Source organism: Eschrichtius robustus, chromosome 13 (genome assembly GCF_028021215.1).
Source record: "Eschrichtius robustus isolate mEscRob2 chromosome 13, mEscRob2.pri, whole genome shotgun sequence".
Classification (NCBI taxonomy): Eukaryota; Metazoa; Chordata; class Mammalia; order Artiodactyla; family Eschrichtiidae; genus Eschrichtius; species Eschrichtius robustus.
In genome coordinates, this window is record NC_090836.1 from 28,009,438 (window position 1) to 28,021,454 (window position 12,017).

Below are 12,017 nucleotides of genomic sequence, written 5' to 3' on the forward strand. Positions count from 1 at the left end.
AAGCTAGTTTATTCTGAAAGAGATATCAGGCTTTTAAAGAAAGGAATGTATGGCTTGTCAGATTACCTGTAACTCTATTCTCTGTATCAGAGGCTGCATGCGCAAGTTGCTGGTTCAGGTCTAGGTCCACCAGAGGCAAATCTTATTTGGAATTAGGCTGGTCACCTACTTTCACAGGGTCTGAGTACCAACTAGGCCCTTCCTAGCATCAGCAAACCTCCAACAATACTAAGACCTTAGCTTGTGTCTGCAACTTTATATATTTTTATTTGAACCTAACATGAGGCTACCATGCCAAAAATCCGTGTATTCTTGACCATTCTTCAGGGTGTCTATCTTCTCTGTTTATCTATCTAAACTCTGCTTGCTTCCCCTACCTCCTGCACAGTGCCCTCTTTACATTCTGCACTGTACTGTCTAAAAAAGGGGTTCTTAATATAGGATTCAGGATAGGTTTCAGGGAGGGAATAGGAGGTCCTTAAAATTATTTTTGTGTTTATAGTAATCTTTTTCAGGGAAAGAGTCCGTAACTTTTATTTGATACTCAAAGTGTCCATGACTCAAAGAAGTTTAATAACAACTATTTTGCAATGTTTGTTCCAAAGTTACACTTTGTCTTTCACTAATTTGCAGAACATTCCATTAGACTCTTTTCTTTCCTCTGGGAAGAATCCTTCACCTGCAGCCAATCTGTACAACTCCTTGGACATGGAGGTAGACTTAGCATCCCTCTCTCTTCCCAATGGCCCATCTAAGTAATTACATCTTTCCTCATATGCAAAAGCTCTGCTCTTCAGCTCTATCTCTCTCATAGCGTTTTCTTTGTCATCTCAAGGCCTAGTATATAAAAATGATCACAGAATTCTGATTCATTGAGGGAAATGGGAGAGGCTGATGTGGAATGATCTTTAGAATTTGCTCATTAAGGAAAATAAACAATCAGATTTACCAAATAGAGATTTCATATTCCAGCTTTAGGGAATTTGTGAGAATGACTGTTAGTCAATTATTTACAAACAGCACTTCTAGTTCATATTGCCCTCATTACTAATGAGGTTGAGCACCTTTTCAAATGTTTAATGGCTATTTATACATCATGTTTTGTGAAGTGCCTGTTCAAATCTCTTGTCCATTTTTCTATTGGGTTGTCTTTTTATTGTTAAATCGATGAGTTTTTTTTTATTTCCTAGATACCAACCTTTGTTACTTATATATGTTACAAAAATCTTTTCCTCCTCTGTGCTTTGCCTTTTTACTGTCTTTTGATAGCTTAAGTTTTTAATTTTAATGTAGTCAATTTATAAAATATTGACTTTATGTGCTTTTTATGTCTACTGTTAAGAAATCTTTCCCTATTCCAGGTCACGAAGATACTCTATGTTATCATTTAGAAGCTTTATTGTTTTACCTTCCACATTTAAATCTCATTGCTGTTGGAACTGATTTGTGTGTACAGAGAACACATTTTTTTTTTCCATTGGCATCAAATTAAGTGCCTTTAAAGTGTTTTAGAAACTTGAAAACTGTTTATTTCAATGATTTTTAACTTGTACAATGAATGTTTAATTTTACATGTGTATACAACATAATGAGTTGATATACTGTAAAATAATTATCACAATAAGTTTAGATAACATCCATCATCACACATAGTCACAAATTTTTTTTCCTTCTTGTGATGAGACCTTTTAAGATTCACTCTTTTAGCAACTTTCAAATATACAATACAATATTGTTAACTATAGTCACCATGCTGTACATTACACCCCCAGGAGTTATTTATACTGTACTTTATACTTTATACTTTACACTATCCTTAGAGAATTTGCTAAATGGGTAAATTTTATCAACCCATCCCCTTTCCTTATTTATTATTTTGGTTTTTTTTGTATCATTTAATAAATAATGACCATTATACCTGAACTAATAAAGTTTACATTAAGGTATTCTTACTGGCAAGAAATTACTGCCATAATTTTATACTAAAATTATAGAATTTATCTTTTAGAAGCTATTCAGTCCAGTTCAGGTTCTTTGCCATCTAAGGCACATGGCCATCAATGCTCAGTGCTGTCTCAGTTATGAACACAGGTGAATGGACTGGGTATTTTCTGGAACTATGTTTAATGGTCTGCTTTTCATGTTTTTCTATTCAGTGATTCCTTTTAGAAATTACAAAGCCAAGCATTTTTTTATCACACCATCTAAACATAGCAAAATTAGGGAAAGTAATAATTAGAAAAAATATACATGTAAGTCAAAATTTTAATAAAAAGCATCTTGTAACTTAAAAGAACAAAGGGTCCTCATATCATTGTCCCATGCTGCTAATGATTTTCTTCTATAAATCTCTAGTCAAGTTTAACCCTAATAGCCTTGAGTATGGATTAATACCAGTTTAGTGTAGGTCTCCTTTCAGGGGACTGGACTGGTCTAAGGTTAGGTATGATTTAAAATCCATTGCTTGGATTCCTTTTGGATTTGGAACTCTTAGATTTCTGTTTGTTTATTTCTTTTTCCCAGCTAGATTATTACCAAACACAGGGATTTTGTCTTATTCACCACTATATACTTAGCACTAGGCTAGTGCCTTTTATGTAGAAGGTGCTCAAATACTGTTTGTTTGATAAATGAATAAAGGAATTATGTAGTCTGAATAAACTACATATTCAGAATGGCATACTCTTGTATGTTGGGTGGCAAATATTCCTGTATTGACAGAAACATGGAAGCACCTCTGGATAGTTTGGATTCCATGAAAGATTTTGGAGTGGAAGAGGCTAAAATCCAAGCTTAAAGGGTTAGCTCATATTGAACCATCCTCAGAGCATAGTGAGCTTAAATACATACAGACACAGCAATTTAATTTCTGACCTTTTCTATTAAGTTGGCTGGTAGTCAGTTAATAAGAGGGCTTCTGTAGTTTGGGAAAATGAAAGAAATGGTTTTGGGAAACTAAGCATGGGGAAATGGGAAGATAAGACAGTAAATTATGTCTTTCTGTCTGTCAGGGCTCCCTGGTCACTCCCCATTTCCTTCTCTTTGTGCACAAGTACATTCTGAAGAATTTCAAAGAGATTAAAATTGGATTGTATTCTTAACCATGGTGCTAAAATAGAGAAATACTGGTTTTAGTATTTCACAATTTTATTCAAAACTGAGCAAAGAATGAACATGGTTTCTCAAGTAAGGAATAAATAATATTTTTGTTATCAACAAGAGTGCTTTCCTCTATGATGATGGATAATTAGACTGGCCATAGAGTGAACTACTTGGGGAGAGTTTAATCATTTTATGATCAAGGCAAAGAATACAAGCTTAGTTCAAATAATTAAATATTTATAGAATCCTTTACTATGTTGCAAGCTGTAAAATACATGGGGAAAGGAACAAATTTTTACTCTTTTTTTAAAGTAATTTAAAAAAATTAATTTTATTGGAGTATAGTTGATTTAAAATGTTGTATTAATTTCTGTACAGCAAAGTGATTCAGTTATACATATATATACATTCTTTTTCATATTTTTTTCCATTATGGTTTATCACAGGACCTTGTAAGTTTTTACTCTTTTTAATATTTTAATTTTGCTGGTATAAAGTACATCTGGAAAGAGAAGTAACTATTTTATAGTTGACTTTCTGGGACACAAAAGCACAGATAGCCTTTCCAACTGCAGTGGACATGTGTTGTCTCTGCCTTCTAGCATTCATTCTTCCTTTTGGTAACAACACTCTGACTTTCCCTTAGGGAGCCACTCCATGTGGTACAAGTGGTAGTGACCCTCGCTCACTGAAACCCCTGCCCCTGAAATTCACATGTGAGCACATAACCCAGACTTGGCCAGTTAGAACATCACAGGTTCCTGGCCACAGGTACTGGTTTGGAAATGGGAAAGTGAGACTCATTCCCCAAGTTCTTAACAGAGCTATTGGGAAAATAGTAGTAGTTTCTTTTCCTGTGGAGACATTGAGCTGGATAAGAGGTAAGCCTGAAATCACTGGTGGCTATCTTTGCTGTAATATGAGGCTAGCCTTTGAGAATGAAACCAACAGAGGAAAACAGAGTCCAGAGATAGAGAATCACAAATATAATTGCTGGGCACCTATGTCCCACCATGACAGAAGGAAAACCCACCCTGGACTTTTCAGTTATATGAGTCAAGAAATTCCTCTCTTTTGCCTAAGCCAGTTCAGGTAGGATTCTGAGACTTGTAACAGAAAGAGTTCTGACTGATACTCATAAATACCAACGAGTCTTTCACTCACAGTCTGACCTGGGTTTGCAGAAGCTGAGGCTGAAATTCCTGCAAAGCCGAACTCTCTCTGGCAATTCCTGAGAACTGTCTTGATTGAAGCGAGAAAACTTATGTTCTTACTTCACTGTCATTTCTGAGCTTAATGTAGGTGTGTCTACAATGCCATTATTTTAAAAAGTAAGCATGATACTCACTGGTCCACTTCCTGCCGTGAGATTCTGGAGAGCTCCCAAAGATGCTTCTTGAGTGTAGTTTCGGACACTCTTGGCGATCAAGGACAAATACATCCGTATCACGATGGAGTGCCACAGCCACTCCACGCCCTTGGGGTTGCTCTTTTCCTCTGGCATTGGCATGTCCTGGTATTGCTAACCACACACACGATGAAATCCAAAATTAATGCCTTCAAGTGATTTCTACAATTCCACACCCAAACCGAGAGACCAGAAAGTACTGTCTTGTCTAGGGAGACTAATAATTAGCATAATAAGAAGCCCTTAAAATAAAAATGAAAAAGCAAATATGTATGATTTACAATCATTTAACTTTTAGCCCATGATGACTATTTCTCCCTCACAATACCCCATACTCACAACTTTACATTTCACAGCGAGAGAGAATGCAGAGAATTAAGCATTGACTGTTCTAGAATAGTTTTCAGGCTGCTGTTAAGCTAAAAGCTAAATTAGTCACATCCACTCTGAAGATAAGAAAAACAGGCCTCTTCCCTCAGAGTCTTGTGAAGTTGTCCAGGATAGCATCAGGATTCTAAATTTACCAGTTGTTCTCCAAGTTCACATACACCGTGATACTCTGAGGAGTAGGAGAGATCACATTCCTTCTATTTCATGAAATGCCAGTCTGGAGCAGTCCTTCCTATGTACGGGGTTTGCTTTTAGGATGTCCAAGTTTGTTTTTAGAATGTTTAAAGCTGAATGTCAGGGCTGCTTTTAATGTTAAAACAATGCTATGCCACTGGCCATGTGGCATTAAGCTTACTTCCTAACCTGCAGGGCATAGAGCAGTATGGTTTGATGGCTAATAGTGTAAATCTGGGGCCAGATTGCCTGGGATTGAGTTCCATCTCCACTAATTTGCTGAATTATTCTGAATTAACCTTTCTGTACCTCTGTTTCCTCATCAGTAAATGAGGCTATTAATAATACATACCTCATAGGGTAGATATAAGGATTAAAAAAACTTAAAATAGAGCCTGACATATACTAAGTACTCAGAAACACACACACACTTATTCTTTCAAAGGCCTCCCAACATACCTCTTTTACTTTCCTGCTTCTACTGCCAAAACACCCAATACTTTTGTTGTTGTCAGCCTGGATATTCCGGCTTTGAATATAGATACTCTGGGAATATTTCTCTGGGAGCTCTGCCTCCAGCTGGTAGGAGAGGTTATGAAGAATGCACACACAGTTCTCTGTGGCCTGAGAAAATAGGACATGAATATTGATCATATACATATAGATATCCCTTTGCAAGTGTTATACCACAGGACCTCTGAGGCTTTAGATCTTACAAGGTTAACTGGACGCAACAGGGTGCGCTTGGACTGCAGGGTGGCTGGGGGAGTGAAATGAGTACAGCTAGAAAGCCTAGGGCTAAATCATAAATGGTCATGAGCACAATGCTAAGAAGTAGAGGCTGAATTTTTTAAAACATTGGGGAGCAGTTCTAGTTTACTTTTAAAGAGTGTTCAGAATGATTTTAGATTTTAGGTACATTGTTTAGTAGCCACGTGGACTTGGAAAATAGGAGGAGATATTGCTTGTAGAGACCAGTCGACTACAATAATCAGTATAAAAGATGCACAAACTATGACAGCACTAGTAGCATTAAAGAGGACTGGCTAAACTAAAGAGCATTTCAGAAGTAAAATGCACAAGATTTGTTGTCCAGTGGATGTGGGATGTGAGGGAAGAGAGGAAGTCCAACATTACTCAGGTTTCTATTTTCATTTGGTAGACGGTAATAATTATTAAGAAGGCTTATACAGAGGAGTAAGTTCGGAGATGAGGGAAGAGATGAATTTCATTGCTGAATATGTAGCATTTGGGCTCCTTTCAAATATCCAGAGTTGTTAAACAGTTAGAAATTTGGGTCTGGAAAGTAGAAAAAAAAAGGGGCTAGATAGATATTAATATTTATGAGCATGTATGGGAAATCTTAAGCTCAGCAAATGAGTTAATAAATAAGGCCAAACCCAAACAGCTACTTCAAGAATACTCTGAAGAGTCTTAGTAAGACAAAATAAGTAATTCAATATGAGAGACATCTAATTCTTGTATCACCTTGTCATCTGGCTGGTAATCTGCAATGGTTCCTCTGACATAATGGACCAGTGAGTCAATCAGTCCATCACACCTTCTCATCACTTTCCTCCCTTCAGGGCCAGCTGAACTCATGTTTCTATCAGGAAAAACAAACAAACAAACAAACAAACGATCAATCATAAGACAGGCTGTGTATCTAATAGGTTTTTGTTTCAAAGTTTCTTCCAAGGTTTCGGAAAACTGGCAAATTTGTCAAAATATGACAGACTTGTCCTGGGGTCAATAAATCATCAACTGCCTATGGTCATCAAATCTGGACAACTTGTAAATATATTCATAACACATTATTATGTCAATAAAAGTCTTCTGTCTACTTCATTCCAAGCACCAAGGTCAGAGCATTATTTACTTAATCTTTACACCATTTTGGAGAGGGTATAAATATATGAGGAAAACATTTTGCAGTTAAAAGGAGAACAAGTGGCACATTAGCCATAGCAATATACATGTCCAAGTCCCAACTGTGCTGTGCCTTAATTCTAAGTAACTTAAAGCTACTTAAATTCTCTGCGCTTCAGTTTCCTCATTTGTAAATACAGGGTGTTAGACTATATTATTTGGAGGTTTTATAGGTTTCAGCATAAACTGTTATTGACAAATATTAAACCAAATGATCTAAAATATGATAATTCTATAATTAAAATGGCAGAGAGCTGTCACGAAAAATGCAGTTTTACACTGTATAAGACCTAAGTTAAAAGCATGACCTATAAACATCTTTGCAATTAGTCTATTTCTTTTTTTTTTAAAATAAATTTATTTATTTTATTTTTGGCTGCATTGGGTCTTCGCTGTGGTGTGCGGGCTTCTCACTGAGGTGGCTTCTCTTGTAGTGGAGCACGGGCTTCAGTAGTTGTGGTGCGTGGGCCTAGCTGCTCCACGGGCCTAGCTGCTCCACGGGCCTAGCTGCTCCGCAGCATGTGGGATCTTCCTGGACCAGGGATTGAACCCGTGTCCCCTGCATTGGCAGGCAGATTCCTAACCATTGAGCCACCAGGGAAGCCCTCTATTTCTAATTTGGCTAAGCCATGACACCTTTCTATAAACAGTGACTAAATCTACAAGTGCAAGTTGCTTCCTTATAGAGATTGAAGTTTATCAAACACAGCAAAGTAATACATTTAGGGACTATGTTTCAGATTCAGATCATGTTTATATTCTGGTATTACTGTTACTATGTTCCTTTGCATTAAGTTCTTCTTGACGGCATTAACTATTTAAAAAAATTTTTTTCCCCAAAATGTTAACAGCTCCATCAACAAGAATGGCAAAAGAACAATGCCTTCAGGTTTTTAGAATTTTGAGAACCACCCTTATTCCCTTTTGCTAACTTCACTTGCTAAGAATTATTCCTATAAATTTTATCAGACCAGTTCCTTTCACTGGTAGGTAGAGCATTCAAAGCATATTCTTTTTTATTTTTCAGTTTGCTCCTTTTTAAAAATTTTATTTAGAATGCTTACTTGTTGAAGTTAGCATCATTTTACAGATCATTAGAAAAATTCAATTCTTCTGTCTCTGCAAACATTTATAATAGGTTAGGAATAACAGATTAGAAATGTAATACATTACAAAACAGTTGCCTATGACTATCTGTACATTTACTATGCACCTTAAGGAAAAGAATTCGACAGTGTGCTGTACTTACACTGCAGATAACATCCTTTTATTCTATTTTACAAAACTGACCAGTGGTAGTGTTTGAATTTATAAATGGCCATTAAACAGGATATTTAACCTAGATATATAGTTAGCATGCTAAAAAGTGAAAATTTTCAACTGAAGTTCTGTGGCTCACAAAGCATACTTTTTTTGTGTATAATGTCTCAGCGTGATTCTGAACATCAAAAGAACTACAATTCTGAGAAATTTTTGGGTAGTATTTTCTTCTTCTTTAAAATAATATATTGCACTAAGTGATTTAAAAAAGCCTTTCTGTTCCCAAATACTGTTTTCAATACATCTTGTCAAAGAACAAATGTGCCCAGCATTATATCAAGAACTGCAGGGAACAAGGGAGGAGTATCCAGCATTGCACCCTGATCCCAGGGAGATCACATCTATAATACTCGACTGTTTTTAACCCATGAAAATGCAATTTCATAATCCAACCTAATAGTTGAGGAGATAAGACAAATACACCTAAAACTAAGGATATACTAATAATTTAGTGGTTAATGAATTGATACAATGAGTTTTTGATTTTAACAAAATCCCTTCTGTGACTTTGGTTCTCATTTGAGGTTTCTAATGTAATTATTCACGTCCTTATTTTTCACTGTACCTGAAAGACTTTAACACTTAGTTCATTAAAAAGGAAGATAATGAATGGGCTCATAAACTGTAAATAAAACCATTTTTCCTATAGTTTTTTTTCAAGAAATGATTATTTGAACCAAGATCCTCTATCTACTCTCTTAGCCCTTTAAGGTCATGGGATCTTAAGAAGCTTGACAAAACTGAAAAAGCATCTTTTACGGTCTCCTTATTTTACACATGGAGAAACTGAGGACCAAAGAGTTTAAGTTACTTTTCCTGGTGAGATTAAATTACTGGTGAAGTCAGGATAGGAGAGCTGTTCTTTATTCTATGCTAAGGGTGGCTCCAGAGTAGAGCAAACCTTACCTAACATTCATTCAGTATGCCATTTGTTTAGCAAGTACCATATGTCCTCCAACTCCAAGACAATGTTATCATATTTTAAAGCTCCCTTTGACCTTTTCAACATCTGGCTTGGAGAAATGGCAGTAGTTTTAAAATTGCTTTGACAAATCAAAAGGTCTCTCTCCCTAGCTAAGCCCACTACATACCTTGCAGATGGATGACTCAGCTTTGTTTTACTTCAAGTCTGTTTATTTTGGGTGAGAATGGTAATTCAATTTGGCAGTACTGCCAGTTCACACACACTAACTGTTGTCTTGTAGTTTGGTATTATCCAGACTCTACTGGCTTGAAATGGGACTTATCAGTGGTTCCTGACAGTTGATACCTTTGCTGACAGAAAGTGCATGGAACCCCACTGCTTCAGTATTTGCTCTTGCATATCAAAAATAGTTCCTACCTTACTCAACTACCCAGAAATACGAATGATAAGGGTGGATTATTTTATAGCAAAACATCCATGAATAGAGGTCACTAGTCAGAAAGGAATTTGTTATTGTACCACTCTGAAAATAATCAGAAATTATTAGAAAATGATATATTCATCTTAAAGTATTTTTTAACAGCTAATACATAAGTTTTTTGGAATCAGAGAATTAACATGGCTAATCTTAGGCAGAATTGATCCTTTTACACTGTATCTCCTGAGTCCCGAGAAATATTTATCTATCACTGTTTCCTATATGCAGCCCAATAGAGGTTTAATCTGGAAAACTATCTCAAAACTATACATGAAATATATCAAAACAATGATCTTGTTGAAAAGTAAAAAAGAAAGAGCATAAAAACCACAGTAGTTACTCAATAAAAGTTGATTATCAGAGTTACCAATGAACATATTGGAAATGTTTAATTCAGTGTCCATGGTTTGAATTTGATTAAATGATGAGTTTATTTCCCCTGGTATAATCTAGCAGAAGTCTGAGTAAATATGTGAGTACCTTTTAGGAAATTAGAACTGCACACTGTTGTATATTGAAATTTAAATACCAGGTCCTTGGGGCTAGGGGTTGGGGCCTCAGGAGGAGGTGGGTAGAGAAGGATGTGAACTACTCTAAATATAAAAGCAGGACTGTTTCAGAGCTCTTCACCTTCACTGGGCCTGAGCGGGAGGATACCAGCACGAACTGTGGCTTGTGTTTGATATTAAGAAGAATTTTTCTGCTAATATGACTTATAAAGGGTGAGAAAAAATAGAATCTGAACCTCTGTATGTCTCTGAACAAAACTTCACATATTTAGGAGGCTTCAGGTGATTTATCTGAAAGCAAATCAGTGATTCCTGACTCTCTCCAGGACCATTTATCTCACACATTCCTGAGTGTCACAATGAAAAGGAGAAAAGAAAACCAAAAACCCTGGACCTTGCTAGAATTAAAATAAAGAATTGTCTTTGTTAAGATTAATGACAGTGTGACTAAATCTTAAATTTGTATGGCAAACCAAAGAGTGAACAGTGTCAAATGATAAGAATAACTGAAATTTAGTGTGTGTGCTAGACATTATTATAGATACTTTGCAAATATTATGTTTTTACAAAATTCCTTAAATTAGGGTGTGCTAGAATCTCATTCAGAACCCTGACCTATGACCGTTGTTTAAAATCAGAATTGCCTGCTTCTAATGGGATTTTTAATGGCTCTTCCATAAAAAGTTATCTGTGTGGGGCTACGTGCAGGCATGTTGTCAAATACAGCTAGTCTGCCAGCACTGGAAGGAAGTTTGTTACAACACAGAATGTCCAAACTTGGGGTATGGACAACTGGCCTGGCGAGATGATGAGCTAATATGAAATGTTTAAAGTAAAAGGCTATAGTTAGTTACCAGGGCATGAGAATGGCAGGCAATGATAAGGCAGGAGTGAATCTTTTCAAGACATTTCACCAACAAGTAATTCTAAGATACAGAGATTTTTTTTTAAAAATGGGGCTATTTCTACTGATAATAGGTGGTTGCCTACTAACATACAATTTACATGTGTATTAATGTGGCCTGTCTTAAAGGTCTAACCAGCATACTGAGATAGTGATCACCACAGTGGTTTTTAAAAAATTGTGGCTGTATCTTCATTTTCATCAATAATTATAGGCTTCCTAATACCATGTGTTATAAATTATATCCCAAGTGGTACCAGTCAATTAAGTGCTTGGTCCAAGTCCATTCAAAGACCCAATAGGTACTTGATAAGACATTGGCTGATAAGGAGGCATCCTTCTTCCTCTGGTTATTTGAGATTTAGGTCTGGGCTTTTGTTTAACTCTCAGCTGATACATATCAAACAGTTGGGCCTTGTCTGTGATTAACCTAGAGAAAGCAGCAGAGGCAGTTTGTGGTTGCACAGAACAAAAGGGGAGCCTCATCTGAACTGGCAGAGGAACAAAAACTCTATGTCAAAAGAAGGGTTTGTCTGTTATTCTGAGTCAACATCAGATCCTGCAGGTATCTGCAAACATCAGCCAAAGTCAGCTGTTCATTCTGCAAAAGGAAGCAACACTGGGAATAGAACAAAGCTGTACAACCTACACGTCTTGTTCCTTCCAGGACAAGGAACATCAACTTAATAAAGATGTGTTAGCATCTATTATACATCAAGAAACTAGAAGGTGTAGGAAGAGAAAATCTATCCTTAAAAATCCTTTAGTTCTGCTTTCCTACATTTTCAGGTCTTCCAAAAGTATTCTGAAGAGTCAGTTCAGCCAGAAATCATCTGGTTGGTCAGCAAGAGTCATTTCCCCTTGACTTAGCAGGCTGT

At 36.3% G+C, this 12,017-nt stretch overlaps 1 protein-coding gene across 1 annotated transcript in view; it reads right to left on the bottom strand.

The window, feature by feature from the left end:
• The window catches only part of PKP2 (plakophilin 2), an 84,915-nt gene that overhangs the window by 9,903 nt on the left and 62,995 nt on the right, over window positions 1-12,017 (bottom strand). The window contains exons 7-9 of the mRNA XM_068560904.1: window positions 6,563-6,680; window positions 5,534-5,698; window positions 4,451-4,624 (exon numbers count right to left, since the gene is read on the bottom strand). Of these exons, the coding sequence (XP_068417005.1) occupies window positions 4,451-4,624; window positions 5,534-5,698; window positions 6,563-6,680 (457 nt within the window). The remainder of the gene's footprint in view (window positions 1-4,450; window positions 4,625-5,533; window positions 5,699-6,562; window positions 6,681-12,017) is intronic.